Source organism: Mus caroli, unplaced genomic scaffold, assembly GCF_978045245.1.
Source record: "Mus caroli unplaced genomic scaffold, Mus_caroli_1 scaffold_2, whole genome shotgun sequence".
Classification (NCBI taxonomy): Eukaryota; Metazoa; Chordata; class Mammalia; order Rodentia; family Muridae; genus Mus; species Mus caroli.
The window spans coordinates 104,000,157-104,023,738 of record NW_028227257.1 but is presented as its reverse complement, the minus strand read 5'-3'; the positions used below and the strand labels follow the sequence as shown (position 1 = coordinate 104,023,738).

The 23,582-nt window shown below is 42.3% G+C and overlaps 1 protein-coding gene across 1 annotated transcript; it reads right to left on the bottom strand.

Moving 5' to 3' along the window:
* Positions 1–9,802: 9,802 nt before the first annotated feature.
* LOC110309371 (cytochrome c, testis-specific) lies at positions 9,803–16,348 on the bottom strand. The gene is made up of 4 exons (XM_021181992.2): positions 16,224–16,348; positions 12,861–12,909; positions 12,047–12,239; positions 9,803–10,028 (listed from the first exon to the last, which is right to left on the bottom strand). The coding sequence occupies exons 3-4, from the start codon at positions 12,213–12,215 to the stop codon at positions 9,880–9,882; spliced, it is 318 nt and encodes a 105-aa protein (XP_021037651.1). The 5' UTR covers positions 12,216–12,239; positions 12,861–12,909; positions 16,224–16,348; the 3' UTR covers positions 9,803–9,879.
* Between the last annotated feature and the right edge of the window lie 7,234 nt (positions 16,349–23,582).

The window sequence follows — 23,582 nt, the reverse complement described above, 5'->3', positions numbered from 1 at the left end:
CATGCATGTATTTTCCCATTGTGGTACGATACATGTGCCATTATGACCTGAAACATTTTTAGGTCCAACACAGTGGCGTTCATTATATCCACATCGTTGTACAACCACCACTACTGCCCAGCACTCTTCTGAACCCGCACACTCACCCTAAAGCCCCTGACTTTGATCTTGGATCTCATTTTGCAAAACAAGAGACAGGGGGCTGAGAATACTGGACAGGGTGGGAAGAGCAATAGAAGAGAGACCTGGGGGGAATGGATTTGGCACTTCTGATTTGGCTTTGAATTAGCTGTATCTGTGTTCCCTGCCTGGGACATGGAGTCATGGTGTTCCTGAAGTGTTAGCTGTTGAGGTAGAAAGCTGGGAGGTTTAAGAACACTGAGGAAGAAGGCTGCACAGTCTGCTGTGTGTTGCTGTGCCTCAATCACCATCCCTTCTTCACCTCACAACAGCAGCGTCCCAACAGGAGACAGAACCCTCACAGATCAGAGGAATTCTAAGAGGACAAAATTACAAAGGCAGAGTAAAGATAAAAGGTAGAGTATAGATAAACTCCAGGGATAGTAAAACAACCCAGGACACAACAGAGAAGTCACCCTGATCATAGGACAGAAAGAAAGGTTTCAGGGACCCGAGAGAGACACTTGCAAAGGAGTGGCTGCCTTGAAGTGCTCAGAGATGGCTGTCGCAGGACACTGAGAACTCCGCCCTATCTAGAAGGAGGATATCACGAAGACATAACAAGGTGCTCATTTTCACCTCTCCTTCCTGTCAACGATCAGACCTCCCTAGAAGCTGGAAGGCACTGGCACCTGTTGATAGAACCCTATAGGTCAATTAACCTAGGCAGAAACAGACGGAACAGGTCAGGTCTAGAGCCAAAAAAAGAAAGTGTTCAAACCTACACAGAACCTCAAAGAAGTCCCATTAAGAAATAAAACACAACTGCATTTCCCTTAGGAAATACCTCAAATAATCTTCTATGTAACTCTGCCCCCTTCTGCTCGTCTGCTAATTCCATCAGCACTGTTATAATATACTCTACATCGGCAGTTGCAGGCTACAGAACCCCCTCATGAACGTAAGCAGTCCTACTGAAGAGGTATGATATCGTGAGAGTACATAATGATATTATAAGACTTTGCATGGCCAGTCAAATCTCCGAGGGACTATCATACCTGAGAATATATGCTATTTCAAACATCCCATAATTTGGTATCAATTTCTTGCATCTCTAGCTCCTGTCTCCCAAGCTTGCCCGGCCCGTAACTGTTTTGTCCTCTAATGCAGGGGATTTTATCCTCTAAGGCAATCCTTGGCTTTTGTTGGGTGATCTCTGGGATCATCAAATATGGAAGGGGCCCGAAACATATCAATCCACCTTAGACCTTATTCACTTAGAACAATGACTTTTCTGCATCTTACAGATGTGTTGGTTAACCCTTGCTTCTTCTGTTCTTCTTAGCATTAGTTGAGATCACTCATGTGGCTGCATTCAGATAGAAGCCAGGCTTTGCTGACAGAGCCCCTGTATATATCTGGGGATTCAGTGCTGGCTGGGGCTGTTTAGTTCTTCTCTGAGGAGTCTATCTCCATAAAGTGTCCATCCACCGTGTCTTCTTTATGTGAGCCCCCCCTCTTGGTGCAATACCTTCAATACTGCTACAATATGGTACCTGTATTCCGAAAAGGAGCTGCATAATATAAAAATACAGCTCAGACCTAGTTGAAATGTCTCATGCCCTGGGACTGCCCTACCCTGTATCTGTCCAATCCTGTATTGAGCCAGAGTTCTATCCAATCTCCCACTATCAAATGAGCTTCAGCCTTAGCTGCCAAGGGTATTTGACACTGACATTGGTGAGAGCTTCAAGCATGTTTGTTTGTGCAAATCATTTCATTAGACTGCTCCATACACACTTTGATAGCAAGACATGGATAAGTCAAATTACTGTCTAGGGAGCTCCTTCGAGGTTGAATAGTGTTCATAGTACCAGAAGGTGCTATGTAGGCTGCTGGAGGGGACAGCGATGTCATCCACAGTCTTACCCAGCTGTGAACCTTATGAGCTGTTGTGGAGTTTGAGACTCCCTAGAAAAGACACCAGATTCATCAGCACTACAATGAGTTGAATTTATTGAAGCTACTAGCAGGACAGCCATCACTGAACAAAATTAGAGACTCCTCCTTGAAGGGGGTTGAGGGGAGGAGTTTTAAAGGCAAAGGTTACAATAAGACCTTGAGTATGCCCAAGAAAGTGAAGAGCTGTTCTGTTCTGCCGAGATTAGGTAGTCAAGGTGACCTCAAAAGAGTCCTTGAATGTCTGCATAAACTGGCTACAGAAGCCCAAAAAAGGCAGTTCGTCATGATCATAATAAAGCAGACAGTCGTGGCTATACATTTCTGGGTCAGGGGTCACTGAGCCAGGGTTGCTGGAAACTTATTGCCCAGGGGCTGCCATCAGAGACAAACAGCTAGTGTGTACCAAGATGGATGCCTAGCATGAAATGGAGTTTCTTTAGCTACCATAGCTATGCAAAGATACATATGGGGGTAACAAAGATTATGGGGGTAACATACTACTTTCTAATTGGATTTAAGGCCCACTCCAAAGGAGGAAACACATGCCTGGTGCTGTAAATTGGGTGAAGAATTCGTGGTTGCTATGTTCATAGACCCTAGGAGTGAGGAGTGAACCTACTATTACTATTTTGCTATGCGGGCATAATATCAGACTGCCCTCTAAATTACCTCTATACCCACAGATTAATGCGACTCTCAGATCACAACAGTACAGTAGATGTTTGTTAAGGCAGGTACCCATAGCTGGTCGAAATGCAGAGTGTCTGTAAAGTGCTTAGCCACAAATGGGACAACTAGATCTCTCTCTCTCTCTCTCTCTCTCTCTCTCTCTCTCTCTCTCACACACACACACACACACACACACACACAGAGTTCAGGAACAACTCAGAAGGGGCAAAACAATTTTAAGATCTAGAAGCTCAGGGGGGCTGGTAGGAAGCAGTGTCTTCTGGACACGACAGGACAGCTGCACTCATGAGCTCACAGCAGCTGTGTTTGCCAGCACAAGACCTGCACATGATGAAGCCTGTCAATGATACAGCATGGAGCGTGGAGCGTAGAGCATGGAGGTGATTGTGCGCCCCCACCCTTAGCAGAAGAGCTATGGACAGTTGATGGCTTCTCTTGGAAGGAGAGTCTGTTTGCTTTTCGGGTGTGAACCCTAGTAGGTTGACCACACTCCGAGGACGGCCCAACACCCATGAGCACTTAGTGGATTTTTTTTTTTTTTAAGTTTAAGGAGGTATGACATTTTCCCAAGCTTTAAAGTGCAAACTCATTTGAACTGGGGAAGAAAAATTCCAAGAAGCCAGGTTATTTGAAATGCAGATCATGCTAGGTTTTGGAATCATTTCAGCCCAACCTAAGAACTAGTTTTCTTCCTTAATGTGAGTCTTGCCTTTTATTCCCAGTGGTTTTTATAAAGTGCCTAGTCCGCTTCCATTCCTTGCGGCCATATCTCCCTATTTGTTGTTGTCAATGCTTTTGGATTCTGGCAAGAGATTAGTATTTCCTGGAGCCTTGGAACCCTTTAGAACAGAGACCTAGCACTAAAATAAGTAAGTAAAATAAAACAAATGTTTTTTTTTTCCTTTCAAAAAAAGAAGACATTATTTATTCAGTTAAGATAGCTTTCTCTCCTAAATCTGAATTTTAGCTCTTACAGCAATTATCTTGACTGAGGCTCTCAGATATAACAATAGATCAGAATCTTCTAGTCCTAGCTTCAAAGAATCTGTTCCCTAATTATTTCACACTGCGAGTAAAATGTCAGGACAGTTTCATCATTAGCCTAAAACCCAAGCCATCTGATTTTACAATGGCTTGATTTTTTTCCTTGCAGAGACTTGGAGACGTCACAGAACAGACACAGTGATGGCAAAGCCAGCAAGCAGCATCACCAGCTAGGATATAAGCTAGTCTGACACACCAGCGCTTTCTATGAGAAAGTATAGGAAGCAGAAACGAGAACAAAGCAGAGCTCTCCTAGGATGCGATTAGTCAGGGAAGCAGCTACATCAAAATGCAACAAGACGGGGTTCACCAGAGGGATGGTAGGAAATGACCATGAGAAAAGGGATGGCAAGTATACTCTGTGGTGTGTCACTGGCCTGCATTATTCAGTATATTCTTCCTTCTAATCCATGACATGCACGGCTGGCAGGACTTGTTTGCTGTCTTTCCTGTAGGGGGAGAAGACTTCTCCCATCCCTCAGGTCTCGAGTTCATTTAACGAGTCTTGGAACGTAAGCACGAACAATGAGCATTGTGACTTTATTTGAGACTCGCTGGGAGCCTCTTCCAGGGCTCTTGATCTTCCCCTCCCACGTAAGAACAGGAATGTCAATACTTGAATCAGGGATCCAGAATGGGAAGGCATCTGAAGCAAACCAGAGCTGGCCACAGTCTATATGCCATGGGAATGGGGAGATGGCCGTTGCTGTTCCAAGTCCTTGAAATATTGTCACTACAGCAAAGCAAACTATGAAGAAGTTGGTATCTACACATGGCATGTAGCTGTAACTAAAATCCGTGGCCTAATCCTCAGCTGTGGAGGTTAGCAGGGAAAGTGATAGTGGGAGCTGGAAAAACAATAACTCATATGGAAATAAAATATTTGGGGAAGCCAACACAATATTTTAATTGGCTAATTACTAAATCCAACAAACCTACAACTTCCAGGCAAGAATACCTAGAGACAATGTTTCCTGAGGGTGTCTTTGGGGACCAGATGCCACAATGTATAACAGATACTTACTGAATAAATTAATTGATGAATGTCTTCCATTGTAGCTGAACACATTCTTACCATGGCAGACATTGGCACACATTTTTCTACCTTTGCCTTTTTTTTTTTAAAGATTTATTTATTTATTATATGTAAGTACACTGTAGCTGTCTTCAGACACTCCAGAAGAGGGCGCCAGATCTCGTTACGGATGGTTGTGAGCCACCATGTGGTTGCTGGGATTTAAACTCTGGACCTTCGGAAGAGCAGTCGGGTGCTCTTACCCACTGAGCCATCTCACCAGCCCTACCTTTGCCTTTTATATAGTCAGCATTTTCACACAATGTCAAAATCCTACGCCCAAGCCCCAAAAAGGATAACTAAACCTAAGGCTTTTAGCAGATTTAATACAGTAAAAATTTGATTCCATGAAATTGCTATAGATTTTTATAAGACAGACATTAAATATGGGTGATGGTAATTTAAAGGATGTGGATCTTGGTTTTAAGTGCTTGAACATATCCAACCTAAAAAGTAGAAAAGTCAGACATTGGAGGCCAGGACCCAGGGTCTAATCCCACATTTGAACACATCCTACATCCCAGCTAGGTCTATGATTATGAAAATGTCTCTGGCCCTCCCTTTTCTTAACTTCCCGATGTCTTCCGGTCTCTGTCTCTGCACCTTTACGTTGTGTATGGCTTTGAGGGTTTCTAGATATTTTTCATATCTTCTCCTTTCCTTTTTTTCTTTTATTTTTCTATTTTCATCCTTCTTTTCTCCTTTTTGGTTTGTGTTCTGTTTGTTTGGTCTTTATTTGTTTGTTTGGTTGGTTTTTTTTGTTTGTTTGTTTTTGGTTGTTTTTTAGTTTCTTGAGACAACTCTCACTGTGTAGCCCAGACTGGCCTGGAACTCCGGATCATTCTGCCTCAGTCTACCAAGTGTTAGGATTACAGGCGTATACCACCACATCCAAGAATGTCACCTTTGAGAGGGAGAGAGGAAAGAGGTGGGAGAGTACGGAGGATGCCCCACACGCCTTCTTGGTCAGAGCAGTCTTGTTTCAGATCCTGAATTTTCCCTAGTGGAGGACTGCATTTAAATAAGTGGCTCTGGAAATAAAACACACTAGAAAGTGAGAGAGCTGACCCTGCACACACACACACACACACACACACACACACACACACACACACTTGTTTTACAAACCCTGCCTTCTCTACCTACTGTGTCTGTCGCCAGCTCTTGCGAGCCTCACTAACCTCTCACCTCCAACAGTAGCACCCTGATCCCTCCTGCACCCTCTGCTTAGATTATGGGCTTAAAGGAGGTCCCACTGAGTGCACAGCAAGGAACTCAAGCAGACACTGTGTGGCACTGCGGTTTCAATGCGCACGTGGGTGAGAAGGATCACCTCACGGGGAGCCTGTGTTAGTGTGGGTGATGAAGAGGGAGAATCAAGCAATCAAGCAAACTTTCCAAAGGGTGTGGTAGTATACATGGAGGACTGCAAACAGGGTGTTAAACACAGTGTGTGTGTGTGTGTGTGTGTGTGTGTGTGTGTGTGTGTGATGTACAGTGATCTTGCAGTACACAAGGGTTCAATTCAACAATTCTTCTTGAAGAACAAATGTTATGTCACTTCCCACGTGAACTCAGGCTTTATATCTGGGACGTCCTTCACCCAGTGTAATAAAACTGAGGAAAGATCTAACAATGCCCTGCTACTTCCTGAAGAGGTATTTCTGTCTCTGACACACAAGACGGTCAAGTGAGAAGATTCTGCATTCTGACTTTATGTAAACAGGCTTCTTATTTTGTGCTCCATTAAGGTCGGATATTAAACTAGGCAGCACTAAAGGTATTATATTCAGTCCTCTGACTTCTCAGTTCTTCTCAATGTTTTCCTGATAACCTGATATCAATGCAACCAATCACTAGCCTCCTGCTCTTGGAAGCGAGACTACTTACTGTTTCGAATTTCATCATCATAACACGTTTCTAGCTACCATACGCGTTCTTCCCTTGAATGTTTAAGTTTAGGAGACATTAGCATAACTTGACAATTTTAGATACTAGTAAATTTATTTTCTTTTCTTGCACTATCCAGACACACTTAATTCAGGTCGAAGGCCATTCTATGTATAACTATGAGATTCCTCTTCCTCCTAAATTGTACTGCACAACTACTGTGCCTGTACCCATGGTGCCATTGTCTAGGGAGCAAAATCACACGAGTGCTATGAGCAAGAGATTCATTGCGGAGGTAAAACCACACAAAATTCAGGTAGAAGCAAGGGAGAAAATGGTCTACATGTGGCGGCCAAAGGATCACGACAAAGTCACTGCGGCTACAAAGAGGAGCTGATGAAGACCAGAGACAGCTGTTGGTAGCAAGGAAGCCTTCTAACACTGTTAGAGACACTAAACATAAAATAAAATGAGGCTGATTTAAGGGACAACTACAACAGGAAATTTTGGTGCTGGAGAAAAATTCAGCTCAACAATGAATACCGAAGAACAAATGACGGACCTGAAGCCCAGGAGCAGGGTGAAAGGTCAGTGAGAGGAAAGAAATGCCAGAGCTAAGGGGGATTCTAGGTAGACAAATTTGACAGGATTCTTCCTGAAGGCAGAACAAGGTGCTTGGATACCAAAGATGGGGATCTGCTAAATCAATTAGGTAGGATTCTTGCTAAAACAGGTCTAAATAGCTAAGGAGAGACCAAGACCTAGGGCCTAGATTAAAAGGGGGACTTAAAGCAGCCTGACTGGAATTCAGTCAGATTACAGTATTTGTTACAGGCTGTGCATCTAGAAATGGGCTTTAAGTCATTAGGGGTCAGTCCCCGGGGCAGTTGGTTGGGAAGAAAAAGTACAAAGGGAGAAAGGACAATCCTGAGAGGACAAGCTGGTTCTCTAGTATCAAGTCACGCGTTCACCACTGACGTGACCTAACAAAGCAGCTCACATGCCTGCTCTAGAATCCACAGGAGGCAGAAGAAAAGGGCCAGAATTGGAGGGGCTGCTGTCCACCAAACAGGAGAGCTAACAGATGTGTGGCAAGCGTAGGCTGTATCCAGGACTATGAACTGATCTTCCAAGTAGAAAGCTTTCTCCGTAGCCCTTCGGCCTCCCAGTCTCAAGCAAATTGCTCTGGTCACCAGCCTAAGTCCGAAACATGAGAAGAATTCCAAGAGACTCAACTGTAGCAAAAATGGCACATAATAAAGCCATTGGCAAGGCCAGGAGTGACATCATAGAAAGCCATCCCAAAATAAATACACACTTCTCAAAGACAATTTCAAGAAGAAAGCCTATCACAACACACAACCCTAATTAATTACCACGCTCACTTGTAACATTTCCTCCAGGTTTTCTAGGAATGAGAAACATTGCTACTAGCGAAACAGAGAACTTGTTTTTACTCCCACTAAGACTAAAGTTTAAGGCAATAATACATTACCACCTCAACCACTGTTAAAGCAGAAATCTTCTTAAATAATAGCTATTCCTCACTTCTCCCCAAATACCCTTTGTCATCTTAGTCTTCATCACAGCTGCTTCTCCTTGTCCTAAGTCAAAAGTATTTAAACTCCCAGCCCGACACTCCTTCCTCCTCCCTCCCTGCAGTGCCGGCTTGTACCAACTCCAACAGGGCTGTGTCAATCTGGACTCAGTTATGAATGAGATTTGAGTTCAAGTTCCATCTTACAAAGCTGATGGGCCTCGTGCAAACAGGCACAGTTGTGTTGTCTATTTCTACATAGGGCTTTGCAAGCCTAGCTCTGCTCTGAGCACACTCTCAGAGGCCCTGTAACCTCTCAGCCCTCCTCAGAAAATTCCCTGAGGGAGAAGAGTAACAAGCTTAGCCTTGCCTGAAGCCAGTCTTGATCCCCAGAGACACATTTCCACACAATACTGACACTGGCATCTCAGAGAAGTATATTCTCTCCAGCTTGTCAGGAATACCAAGAGTGAACCTGGACACTTGGCAAATTTAATGGAACCTTCTAGAATGTTCCATTCCCTTTTAACTATGTTCACCTTACAGGTCAGCTGGTGATAGAGGTTTAAAGTTATCAGGAGTAGAAGTGGAGGATTTACATTCTGCTTCTGGCCAGAACTAAACTCTGGGCTGTTAGAGAAGAAGAAGTTCACCTACAAGGTCCCGGGGAGGTGCCACAAAGTGCTAATGAGATAGCAGGTATTTTAACCTTAGCCATCACCACCCTGTTCTCCACCTCTTTGATATGAAAGCTGTCCCTCATCCCTGGGACCCCTTTTAGATGGCAGTCCTGAGTGCTACTGAGGGTAAGCCCCACTCCCCAGAGCACTCACTCCCTGGCCCAGGTGGGCCTGCTCCACCATGCCTCACTCTCGGTTACCCTGAGACTGGGCTCCTTCTACCTTTCTGGTGAGAGTCTGGGGCTTTTCAAATCCTACTCTTTTTCCCCTCAAAAGAGCCTATAGTCCAGCACTGTATAATTTAGTATCAGTATGTGCTCTTAAAGATACAACTACAAAAAACGGTTACAAACTCTAAGATTTCCTTATCAAAATAGGCCATGGATGTCTCCTTCTACCTAGGTTTTGTTTTTTTCACCCAGGATCAATTTTTTTTTTCCAGATCATTCCTAAGGTTTGACAAGATTTTCTCTACTTTCCTGGCTTAAAGTCATGTTAAATCAAAGACAAGTGGAGCTTAATGAAAATCACGACTGCTACAACTCCATTTAAAGTGCAGAGAATCTTGTGGACGCCATCTACACCCTCCACAGCACTTGTCAGGTTCACACAATATTTTGAGCATGCAGAGACTAGGAAAGAGGAAAGGCCTGTTTGCTTTCCTCTCCTCCTCCACTCTGATGAGCACTCCTCAGTGCAGATATCAACGCAAGTGCAGGCTCATAAACATAACTCATGAGTGGAATTTAAACAATCAAAAATATCAACCTTTATTTTAACAAGTTTAAATTACTTCAGGCTGATCAAAAAGATCAGATATGCTTCTTATTAAACACAATATTTGAAACTGGTAGCAAATATTTTGAAGCTGAAATACTACTTCATGAGGATGTGGCCTCTTTTAAATACTTAATAAGATCTTCTCTCTCACTCTTCTTTTTGATACCAGCAAAGATCATTTTAGTGCCAGGGATATATTTCTTCGGGTTCTCCAAATATTCCATCAAAGTTTCTTCTGACCAGATAACACCTACAAAGTTGAAAGTAAGTCTTAAGTCTTTGGAATAACATTCATAGAGCTTACTGTTTGAAAGGACCCACATACGTGAACCAAGGGTGACGGGGAAGGAGGAGCAGCCGCCTCCTGCATGCAGGGGCTGCACCATGCTTCCTTTTTAAAAAGGTTTGAAGGCTACGCATGGTGGTGCAAGTCTTTAATTCCAGCGCTTGAGAGGCAGAGGCAAGTAGACCTCTGTGAGTTCAAGGCCAGCCTGGTCTACATATGAGCTCTAGGTCAGTCATGGATATTTTGAGACTGTGTCTCAAAAAAGAAAGAAAGAAAGAAAGAAAGAAAGAAAGAAAGAAAGAAAGAAAGAAAGAAAGAAAGAAAGAAAGAGAGAGAGAGAAAGAGAGAGAGAGAGAGAAAGAAAGAAAGAAAAGAAAGAAAAGAAAAGAAAGAAAAGAGAAAAGAAAGAGAAAAAGAAAGAGAAAGAGAAAGAGAAAGAGAAAGAGAAAGAGAAAGAGAAAGAGAAAAAACAAACAAAAACCCAGGAATTTAAAAAAAAAAGTTTGAAATCAGGGAGAGGTGATGACTGTACAGCTTTGTACAGCATTCTGAATGCTAAAATGTTAATAAATTACATATTGTGAAAGAGTTAGTTAGCTAAATGTCATATGAGTTTTACTTCAATTAAAAAAAAAGAAAGAAAAAGAAATGTAAAACAGCTGGCCATGGAGTCCATGCCTATAGTCTCAGCACTTGCAAGAGGATCATAGTGAATTTGAGGCCAAATGGTTTGCAAGTGAATTCAAAGTCAATCTGGCCCATATGCTAAGACCCTTGTCAAGCAAACCCTTTGCAAATACTAGTGATTTGATTTTCTGGTCTGTATGATGTTAGGGCACCAAAAAGTTCAAAATAGTATTGTACTTTAAGACTATTTGATATGCTAGTCTAAGTGTGCACACACACACACAGGGAACAAATTGTTCTGCAAATGTACTACAATCTTCTCTAGGTGCTTTTAATCTCAGTTCTAAAACAGTTACTCACTCAACTCCCCTCTACCAACAAACGACTAACACATTATTATATTTTTCCTAATTAATTAATTATTTTACAGCCTGATCACAGACCCCCTCCCTCCTCTCTTCCCAGTCCCACCCTCCCTTACACCCCCTCCCCCATCTCCCTATCCCCTTTTCCTCAGAGAAAGGGAGGCTCCTCATTGGTACCAACCCCCCCCCCCCCACTTGGTACATCGAGCAGCAGCTGACAGAAACAGATGCAGAGAGCGCATCCTTCTAGAAGAGCAGAGGAAGGACTGAGGGAGCCTGAGGGATCAAGGACACCACAAGAAGGCCTACAGAGTAAACTAACCTGGCTCACGGGCCTCCCAGCAACTATTAACAAAAGAACATGCATGGGCTGGACCTAGACCCTCTATACACAGACTTTAAATGTATTTTTAAACTATATATTCCCCAACTTTGCTAAGAATCACTACTACAAATATAATCACAGCTGCTAGCATGCCATTAAAATATTCTTTTTAGACATATTTTTTTCAAAGTCTGAGCTTTTCAAAAACTCTTACTTTTTCAAGATAAATGTAACATATAAAATAAAAATATAAAATAGTCTACATGGGCAAAAACCTATGCCACAACTGACTGCTGGTTCTTCTGACCAAAAGGATAATGAGTCATGGAAATCTAGATCCCATCACAAAACATCAATAAAATCAATTTCAATAAACAGGAACATGACAGTCCATTTTCTTTTTTTTTTTTTTTTGGTTTTTGAGACAGGGTTTCTCTGTGTAGCCCTGGCTGTCCTGGCACTCACTTTGTAGACCAGGCTGGCCTCGAACTCAGAAATCTGACTGCCTCTGCCTCCCGAGTGCTGGGATTAAAGGCGTGCGCCACCACGCCCGGCTGACAGTCCATTTTCAATGAAAAAAGTCAGGCAAACTGTGCAATGCCAAACCAAGCACATTCTTCTCTGCATCCAAACGACTGCGCATCACCGGCAGATGCTGCCCTTACCTTTGTTCTTGTTTGCATCAGTGTACGAAAATCCTGGTGCTTGTCCTGTCTTTCGGCCAAAGAGGCCCCAGAGATTTGGACCTGTCTTGTGTTTCCCGCCTTTTTCCACCGTGTGGCACTGAGCACATTTCTGAACAAAGATCTTCTTGCCTGCTTCAGCATCTCCCATTTTGCTCTGCAATAAGACCTTAAACTACAGACAAGAAAAAGTATCAGATTTGAAAACCTAGAAAAAAAAAAAAAACTGGGAGAGAGATGGATCCTATTACTTTGAAGTGATAATTGATGATATTAAGGAAAAAAATAACATTTAATCATGTTACTGCGAACATATCAGTGCTCAAAAAGAGATGCAACATTACAGCATCCAGTCTTATAGACACTAAATCATCTCCTTCAGCAGGCATTTTTTGTTGTTTTGGCCACACTATGTAGCCCTGGTTGGCCTGGAACTCTCTATGTAGACCAGGCTGGCCTTTATCTCACAGTGATCCACCTAAGTGTGTTTCCTGAATTAAAATTCTCTGATACCACAGCCACGTAATCAGACTTAATTTTAAATTTCTAATCATAACTTCTTCATAAACTATTAATATAAAGCTAATTTTACCTTTGCCTTCAAACAATTATACTACATTAAATATATATGCAAAAATATTTGAAACGTGGGGGTCTCTTTACTTAATAGAACAAACATGACAGGTAAACACTATGTTACACATCCATCATAGCCGACACACATCAGAAATTAAATTCATACAGAAAAAAAGGGGGGCTCCTATCAGATATATGTAAAAATGATTTTTGTGCTTACTTTACACTCTTATCTGTAATCCAGTCTACCAGATGAGACCAAATATTACCTGAAAATAATAAAAAAATAATGTTATTGAGCTCAGGCTTCACAGTACTTAATACTAAAAAAAAAAAAAAAAAACATAAAATATATGAAGATATTGTTAAGTAATGAGAGATACAAACAAGATTCTGAACAAAGGTGCTTCTGCGACTACCAAAACATTTAGGTGGATAATTAAATAAATACTTCCTGCATCCAAATGACATGAAAAGTATAATTTCAGCATCATAAGTTGAACTTTGAAGGCAGAGGAGAAGGCAGGTAAAGTGAGTTTGGTCCCTAACAGCTAAGTAAAAGCTGGGCCTGGCAGAGCAAGCCTCTAATGCCACTGCTGTGAAGGTGGAAACAGGCAGATATCGAGAGCAAACAGGGCTCTGGGCTTAAATGAGAGAGCCTGTCCCTAAGAGTAAGATGGAGAAAGAATCCAGGCAGACATTCCAACATCATCCTCGGGTCTCCATGCATGCCTACACATACAACTCAACCACAGACATTCATACAATACACACACGCGCACACACACACACACACACACACACACACGCACGAGCACACGTACACACCCAGAGCACACTGACATCTGATGTGATAATGGCTGGCCTACCTGGACTTTGTTTCCCTATACTTTGCATTCTGTGAAGAATGAACACAGGAGCGTTTGTGATTAAGACAGATTTAAACATAGCAAATTACTCTTACTAAAATCATGACTTCTTTACCAGTACACTCCCAAGAATATATTTAGTTACATAATCCTACTAAGAACCAGAAAATATTTACATTAAGAATCTGAAAATACAATATTGAATAATGAAAGTCGCTACATAAAGGTGAAATTAACACTGTCAGAATGTTTAAAATATGACCAGTAACCAATAACTATTATTAATCGACATCAAAAAAGAAGGCAGTTTTTAGTGTACAGCATTCAAAACCAAATAATTTAGTATTCAGTGATTAGGTCTGAGAGAAATCAGAATAAGAAAACTTATTTTATAGAAGAGAAGATGACAAAATTCCAAACAGTATTCAAAATACTGCATTTAATTTCTACATGTATAAGCTCTATAAATTATCCAGCCGGGCAGTGGTGGCAAACGCCTTTGATCCCAGCACTCAGGAGGCAGAGGCAGGCGGATTTCTGAGTTCAAGGACAGCCTGGTCTACAGTGTGAGTTCTAGGACAGTCAGGGCTACACAGAGAAACCCTGTCTCAAAAAAACAAAACAAAACAAAAAAATCCAAATATTTTTAGAGCCCTTTGGGTCTTTTAAAGCCACAAAGAAGATAAATTCATCCACAAAAGAAAATATATGGCAACTTGTAAAATACGTGCATTATAACTATAAAGTCTATATCATGTAAAAACAATTTACCATTAAAGTACTAATGACAGAATCTTTATTCCTGACCTTCTTTGTAAAGCAGGCTGGTTTTATGCCAATTAAACGTTGCTAATAAATTAAGAAGCTTTACTTAAAAGTCATGTTTTATATCAAAGTCATTTGCCAAAATCACCTATGTTCAGTGTTCAAAGCACCAGTTATAGCACAACTTTTATTGACACTCTCTTGAATTGTAGAGGATTATTGTTGGGGCAGACATTGATGGCCCTGCTCCAGGCAAAGTAAAACCAACAGATTCAGCAATGACAAGAAAGAAATCGACTTGTCATGAAACTATTTGGTCCTCTGCCAGTATTTGCTTATTTATTGTCTTTTGTTTGTTTGGAGACAGGGTCATTTTATGCAGTCCTATTTAAGCCACCTCAGAGTCACTACCTAGCTCATGCTGGCTGCTTTCAAACTCGCAGCCTTCCGGCCCCAGGCTCCAGAGAGTGACAGGGTCACAAGCCCAGTGACCTGAGGTTACAGAAGAAGACTGAGGCAAAAAGGTGTGATGTGTCCAGGGAGAAGGGCTGCTCTGAAGCCGTCTCGATGATAAGCAGCAGGAGTAAGAAACATCTGTGTGCCCTGAGTTAAAAGCCATTTGTACATCATTAACTCAGTGAAGACTGACAACAGCTCTGGGAGACTGTTCCTGTAGTTTTACATATAAACAAGTTAAGGCACCCGCAAATTGTCCTGTTTCAGGTCACACGTGCTGGGTACAGCAGAGAAAGCAAGCTAATCTCTTGGAGTACTTTGTTGAATACATATAACTAAAACATAATATATGCTTAATTGGTCTTTCCTCAGATGACTACTTAAGGCTGATGATATCAGCCCCTATGGCGCTGGCCTCCTGTTCAGGAGCTGACCAACGAATCCTGGAATCCAGTGATCTCTGTGTGCTTTTATTTGGTTACAGTTTGATGTGGGTTTCGTTCGTTTGTTTTTTGTTGTTTTCTTTTTGGGTGCTGTTTTGTTTTGTTTTCTTGGTTTGGAGGATTTTCTTGTTATACTGGGGGATTTTTTTGGTTCGCTTTTTGAGAAAGAATTTGGGTGGGTAAGGAAGGAAAAGAGAATCGGGTAGGACTTCGGGAAGGGGAAGACTATGATCAAAACATACTTTGAAATTTAAAATTATCTTAAATAATAATTAAATGATAAGATAATAAAGATTAGTGCCATCCCATTTTGTTGTTTGCTTGGGATTTTTGCTTGTTTTTGCATTTTTTTTAGTGCTACCAAGGCTCACACCTCAGGCCCCACACAGACTAGGTAAGCCCTCTTGTCACTTTTCAGGCCTGAAATCGGTTTTGGTACTGCTATATACTGTGGAGCGCGTCTAACTTTTCATGAACAGTAAGTCAATGTGAGACCCATCAAGGCACCACAAAGCGCTTACATTTCACAAAGTCCAAATAATTCAAATGATGAAGGAGGTAGGGGAAGCTCCCTAGACTATTTTAAGAAGGACTAAACAGATGCATAAGAAAACACAAACTTTTCCACGTGGTTGTGTGGGTGGGGCGAGGTAACGCAACTGAAGGGATCTCCTCACTGGGTCTGCGAGTCCTTCAGAGCTGTCTACTGTCCATCCTTCTCCCTTGGCAGTGGCTATATAATACCCACCAATTGGAACAAGAATCCAGCTTCCTAAATGCTCAGCCCTGCACCTCGATGCCAACCTCGGGCCAACATATGTGGGAAGTTTTACCAAGCTATCCTCACCGCCCCAGGACCCAAGGTGCTACAGAGGGTCCTATCAATAACACAGCCTTCGTTGTTCACAACTGAAGCCTTGGCCCCGGGGAGCTGGGGACCGTTGAACGCCCCTCTCTCGGTCCACCCAGGCCCTCCTTGCATCCGCCCACAATCTGGGCTCCCAGGCCCAATCTGCCCAGCCGGCTCTCTTCCAATAAGCCAGCACCTACCACAATCACAGCAGCCGTGCCCTGTGCCACCCTTGGTCCACTGATGCAGGGAGGCCAAGATTTAAGGTGCGACTGCTGTGCCCGAGGACTCCTCTTACAGGCCGGACCCAGCACCAGCTGATGGCGGGCTCCATCCTCGCTGCTGATTGGCTGTGAGATCCCGCAGGACTCCCAACTCTCGCAGAGGCTGCAGGTCCTTCGACTCTTAACTGTCCCTGGCCTGGTTTTGTTTCTTTGCCTTTTAGCCACACAAAGACCTAAACTATTGTCCCTGTACACTTATAGTGTGTACAAAGTCTTACGTGGTGCAGCAATTCTTGAATGGTCCAAGAATATCTGGTGGCTACAGTCAAATCACATTAATAAAATGCTTACTCTAAGCAAAACACTGTGTCAGCTACACTAAGAGCACCAAGTTTTAAACCCTGCCTTCCCAACTGTTCATGAATTACAAGCTGGCTGTGGCAAGAGGCTACAATACAACAAACGTAAACTGTTGCAAAATAAACTCAATGTGGTGACATACTCCTGTAATCCCACCCTCAGAGGACTGAGGCAGGAGGATCACCATGAGTTCTAGGTCAGCTTAAATCACAAAGTGAGTCCTTGTCTCAAAAGCATTAAGACAGGCATTATCAATAATTTAACTATTTTAATCATTCTTAATTATAAGCAATTGTATGTTAATTGAAATAGCCACAGTTGCCAAATGATGACTGAAACCATTCTAAATGATACCTGTGAATTTTGTCTGACAGTCAACACATATTAAAGATGTCATCTAACTGGATCAAAGGGTCTTATGGGGGAGGGGGACCAGGAACAAATGTTTCAAACCAAAGGAGACTATCATTTCTTGTGTGTGTGCCACAGGCTAAGCTAAGGGCTTACCTACACTACCCTTTGCCATTAGCTTACCCACGGAGCTAATGGAGGCTTTGGACCGTATGCATATAAGACAGCCTAAAATTTTTCTTTTTTTTTTTTTGATTTTTAATATTTTTATTACATATTTTCCTCAATTACATTTCCAATGCTATCCCAAAAGTCCCCCATAGCGCCCCCCACTTCCCTACCCACCCAAAATTTTTCACTTGGTCATGAATAAGTATCAGAGACAAAAGCCTAGAAAATGTTCATAGAGTATATATTTTTATTAGTATAATGTTTGAAGACTAATGTATCAACTAAGTAAATTTCATTGCTCTAACAGTCTGAGATAGTTTGGGAAACGGATAACATTTATTATTTTCTCTTTGCATTTCAAAACCAAGTCACACTATTACCTCTGTGCTCTGTCATGGTGTCTTTTTTCTCCTTTTCAGTACTGGGATTGAACCTGAGGCCCTTAAGCTGCTGATCAGGCTGCGCAATGGAGCTGTGTTCTCAGCTCCTTATCTCTCATTCTAGAAAAAGAAGTTTTCTAAACTTTTTTCAGGATAAACAGCATCAAAGGACAGGTACGACACATAACTATAGCGTATATATTTCAAAGTCTTGAAAAATAAAATGTAACCTGCAGATTCCCAGAACATTTATTGTTATAAAGCAAATAAGTCCTGACCCCAAGTACCCCCCAAACATTTCAGTTACATGTAGTTCTTGTGCAAAGATATTATGCAATTTTGAAATTTGATAGTTACTTCCTGTCTGGCATGAGGTAAGTGGTCACATAGTCTTATTACCATGATGTTCAGCCTCACCACAGGCCTAGAAAATTCAAGGAATCTGGGAACCATAAACTGAAACCATAAAAAACAAAACAAAACAAAACCCAACCCACCTTTCCTCCTTTATTTTCTGTCAGGCGTTTTATCACAGTAATGAAATGTCTGCCTCATACAGAAAATGAGTCCTAGAGAAAAAATGTTAATGCTATCACTAAATCTAATGAAATGATTCTCAAACCTTTGGAATTGGTTTGCAGGAGAAATATGGAGAAGGCTAGAGAAAAACCTAGACACCTAGAATTCTGTAAGCAGAGCTTAATGGGGGATCTCGTGGAAGTACAGAAGCCCAGAGTGCCTGTAGAAACAGGATCCAGATTAGATTCCCAGGGCCTATATGGAGCTAAGTGTCTGTGATTCCAGTTTCAAGGGGATCTGATGCCCTCTTCTGGCCTCCATGAGCACTGCATGCACCTGGTGCACAAACAAATATGCAGGCAAAATATCAATCCATATAAAATAAAAATAAAACCTTTTTAAAATGTAAGTAGTGACTTAATTAATTTGGTAGAGAAAATGTCAACAAAGCAGAGTGTTCTTGCTAATCAGGTTTACAGTGAGAATCAGGAGCAAAACTTACCATTTGGTAAGAAAAGCCTGAGGAAGGCTGAGGCTGAGGAAGACGTGGTTTCTCAAGAGCCCAGCACCATTTTTCTTTGAAAGCTAGATGCTTTGTATTGCAAACCGCAATGCAAGGTAAAGATGCCTTAATGCCGTGGCTCTCAGCCTTCTTAATGCTAAGATCCTTCAATACGATTCTTTATGTTGTAGTGACCCCCAACCATGAAATTATTTTCATCGATACTGTAATCTTGCTACCATTATGAACTGTAAGGCAAACATCTGTATTTTCCAATGGCCTTAGATGACCCCTATGAAAGGGATCATGACCCATATTAAGAAACACTGCTTTAAAAACATTTCAAGATTTGGCAGGTCCCATTCAGTCTTTTCCTGGGGTGGGGTGGACTGGAGGGAGTGGGGTGGGAGTACCGTCAAGGGACCATGCTTACACCGAGTGACCTAGGAAGGTATTTCTACAGGATTCTCTCACCCTGTTCCGCTGCCTAGGCACAGAGGGACCACTTCTGCTTTAGTGTAAGACCTAACTAACTTCCACCACCACTGAGGGCAGACTTCAGCATCAGCCACATAGTCTATGTTAAAGTTGAGAGACCCTGGAGGCTTCCAACCCAGACTTCAAGCAGAGACCCAAGAAACCAGTCAACGTGTGAAAGGTCAACTCAGCTTGCAGGAAGCCCTGAGAGGTTATTGAGGGAAATGTGAGGGTCAAGCGAAAACACAACAGAGATTCCAAGACAGAGCTGTTAGAAAATGTGTGTACTTGTTAAGAAAAGCTTCGTGTAGTGAATACAGACAGCCCATGGGAGGCGACATGGTTACAAATAACAGAGCTTACTAAATCTCCGAGACTTACACAGGATTGAACGTGTGCCCTGTTGCTTTAGCTCCACCCTCTCATTCTAGGCCCAGTTCTCCCTTTCCACAACTGTTTATGCTGTGCCATCATATACTGGAAGTATCTAATTTATTGCATCTAATGGTATAGGTGTTCACACCTAGCAGGTCACTTTCACAAGGGATTTTAAAAAGTATTAAATGCTTTTGTGCAGAAGCCTCACTGTCTATCTCTGCTGGCCTCGAACTTGTAATCTCCCTGCCTCTGCCTCCCGGGTGCCAGAATTACAGGTGCATGCTACAGATGAATTTGGAGAATGGTAGAACAGTTGAGAGACTCCTAGACTTAGACTTTAGAGTTCACGTCTTTGGAAACTCTTGGACATAATGCATCATGAGATGGGCAGGAGCCTTTGGGTGGAAGGAGAGGAACCCTGTGACTTAAATAGGAAATGGCAAACACCCCCACCACCACCACCCACTATCCCCGCTCATATACTGAATGCTTGGCACTATCTGGGGAGATAGAAACTCCAGGAAGCAGAGCCTAGCTGGGTGGAGTAGGTCATTAAAGACATCCCTTTCAAGTTTGTACCTGATGCCTACATCCCTTTTCCCTACTTCCAGGAGGTGAGAAGCCTCTGCCAGTGTTCCTCCTCTGTCACATGCTCCTCCTCTGCCACGTGCTCCTCCTGCTATGCTATTCTACTTTACACCAGCCCAAAGTCAGCAAAGCTAAGGGCCAGGGATCGAAACTTTTAATACACCTCTAAAAAGGTGTATTAAAAATTAATCTGATCGGGCTGGAGAGATAGCCCAGTGGTTAAGAGCACTGACTGCCCTCCACATGGTGACTCACAACCACAGCAATGTGATCTGATGCCCTCTTCTGGTGTGTCTGAGAACAGTGACGGTGTACTCACACACATAAAATAAATAAAACCTTTTTAAAAAATGAATCTTTTCTCCTGCAAGGGATATATATATATATATATATATATATATATATATATATATCAGTTACTATGTCATTAGAGATAGGTGACATGCTCTAAATTGAATGTGATGTCACTTACTTAACCTCACTCCACCTGGACCAACTATGTGAATTTCTACCTCACTTTAACTTTATCTTTGACAAGGACAAGGTAAGGCTAGAGGTTCCTCTTCGGGGAGCTAGAAGAAACTCTTCTAAGATGGGCGAAGGAGAACAAGACAATCTCAAACTTCAGTGTAAACCACCTGGATGCTCACTGAGACACCCCAGCGCTGTGGCAGTTGGCAGTTGAGATGGAGATGCCTGGAGTAGACCATAACAGGAGAAAAAAAAAAAAAAACTCCACTTATTCCCAGAAAAGACATGGCTATTTCTCCATTTATACTTTCATCCCTCAGCCAGGCCTGGTGGTTGGAGACCTGTTTATCATAATCACTCATGCCACTCAAACTTCAAAATGAGCGTAGGGCCAGCCTGGGATGTCTAGTTGAGACTGCATCTCAAAACAAATTGTATAAAGAGGAGCTTTATCCAGTAAAGCCTAGAACAAGCAGAGTCCTACGTTCCATCCCCAATACTGAAAAAGCAAAAGCCTCTCCCTCCCCCATGTCTTTTCCTCTATAGCTACAACTCCCTGATCCCCATAGGGTGAAAGGTTGAAATGCGAGTCTGTTTCCCACTTCTTACACATTGGACAGGGGGGAAATCTCCTTCGCTGCTCAACCAGTGCTCAGTCTTGCTATTGGTTCCACGGTTCAAAGAAGGAAAAAAGTCCTGTTTAGGGCAAAACCAGGGAAAATGTGATGAATATACTAAAATATACCTAACAGAACCATTCAGATGAGTGAATTTAAGATCGCAAGCTTATATTTTAGTAGTGTAAATAAACGCTTCTTGCCTCTCTCGAGTATATGATGTTTCATGTTTGTGTGATACAGATTTAAATGCCTTTCCTATAGTTTCCCAGTGCTTCTCTTGAAGGAAATGTGCAGGATGAGAATCAATATTCTTATTTTACAGGCACTGCAGTTTAAGAAAAATTTCCCACTAGATGGCGCTGGTGCGCAAATTGTCTTAGGCATGATCTTTGCACTTCCTCGAGTCAATAAAATGATTACATTATTTTCACTTGACTGGTCTTCCTAAGACAGGGAAAAGTGGAACCTTAGGACAAGTTACTCCCTGTACTTTCTAACTGAAGGTAAAAAAAAAAAAAAAAACACTCCTTCCACAGGGTGTAATACCAGGAAAAATGATAGTAACTCCTGTGTCAAAATCATTGTAACATCTGTAATTCCTGACACTTAGAGACTACTAGTTTGACAATACAGAAGTTGGCTTTGGGCACTATAGTCAAAGGAAATTGAAAAACTAATGTCTCCTGTGTCTTTGTACACATGCATTTCATAGCCCTAAACTATGAGCTCTATATAATCATTAACTACATGAGGCTAAACTGTTAACTTCATGATAGAGGAAAGAGTGGCCATTTGTTTGATACTTTATCTCTTGTGTGGAACACAGTACTCAACACATAATTAAAAGTCAAAAATTTTAGCTTCCAAGTGTGGTGGTATACATCTGTAATCCTGGCATTTGGGAAGCCAAGACAAAGATTTAGTTAAAAGCCTACCTGTGCTGGATAGTGAGACCCTGTGTTGCTGGAGAGGTGGCTCAGTGGTTAAGAGCACTGATTGCTCTTCCAGAGGACCCAGGTTCAATTCCCAGTACACGCGTGGCAGCTCACAACCATCTGTAACTTCAGTTCCTGGGAATCCAATGCCTTCCTCTGACCTGCACGGATACTGCAGACACATGGGACACAGGTGGTACAAACACTCATACATATAAAATAAAGTTAAATACAAATCTTTGGAAAAAAAATAAGGTCAATTGAACGAATGGATGACTTCACTAATTATGCCTGACACCTGCTCATTTATTATGTAACGTTATTTCTACTCCACAGTAGAGAATTTCACAAGAGTCAGTGACAAGATGGCTCTTCCTTCAGCCCTGAGTCTCTAGCTCCTGGCATGCATGACTGATGCACAATAAACATGGACGTGTTTGACTTCATAGATAGCCCCATCTTAGCAGCCTCGGTATGGGCATTTTAGGAGGTACGTTCCTAGCCCAGCTCTGCGATTCCTGTGCTACTAAAGGCTAACCCAGTCCTTTGTTCTAAATGCCTGTTCACTCATATGCCGTGGAAGCCAGTGGGCATTTCGCACTTTGCTTGGGCCCTCTAATTTCTCCTAGTTCTCAGATGTGCATCCATCATTCTCCCTGCTCGTGCATCTTGGATGGGCTGCGGGAGCTGAGTAGATCACATACACAGCTGCCTCTGGGCCCGGTTCTGTTACCTGTGCCTCTTAACTTTGAGCCTCAGATTTCCTCATCTCTAAAAATAGGGGTAGGATTCCATGGTTGTAAAAGGCTCCTTTCAGCCATCAGACTCTATGGTTTTAACTCTTAGTATTCTATTGCTGCGAAGAGACACCATGACCACAGTAACTCTTATAAAGGAAAGCATTTCATTGGGGCTGGCTTACAGTTTCAGAGGTTGAGTCCACCGTCATCATGGCGGAAAGGATGGCAGCAGGCAGAGATAATAGTGCTGGAGAAGCCGCTGGAAGTTCTACCTCCAGATCCAAAGACAAGAGTATAAGAAGGTGCTGCTTCTGAAACTCCCAAGGCTCAACCACACACTTCCTACAACAAGGCCACACCCACTCTAACAAGGCCACACCCATTCTAAAAGGCCACACCTACTCTGACAAGGCCACACCAAAACGGTGATGAAGACTCTCTGTTTTCACCAAAATTTCAGACAAACTCCCCCCAGGTCTTCTGCTTGACTAGATCTAACTTCCAGAATTCTGTTCTAGGGGAATCTAATTGGAGGACAAATCCTGATAAGTCAGTTTCGCCATAATTCTTATCCTTGACATCTGACTGCTGTTAATGTCTTTGTTTGTTTGTTTTGTTTTGTTTTGTTTTTCGAGACAGGGTTTCTCTGTATAGCCCTGGCTGTCCTGGAACTCCATTTTGTAGACCCGGCTGGCCTCAAACTCAGAAATTCACCTGCCGCTACGTCCCAAGTGCTAGGATTAAAGGCGTGCACCACCACTGCCCGGCTGTTCATGTTTTATTACTTATCAACTTATCACTTATCTACAGCCTAAGTTCTGGGAAGCAGATCTACTGAGAGTC

Coding starts and splice junctions, on each gene's coding strand:
- LOC110309371 (XM_021181992.2), bottom strand. CDS start 12,215: ATGGGAGATGCTGAAGCAGGCAAGAAGATCTTTGTTCAGAAATGTGCT. Junction 10,029..12,046: donor TGATGCAAACAAGAACAAAG/GTAAGGGCAGCA, acceptor TCAACTTTGTAG/GTGTTATCTGGTCAGAAGAA.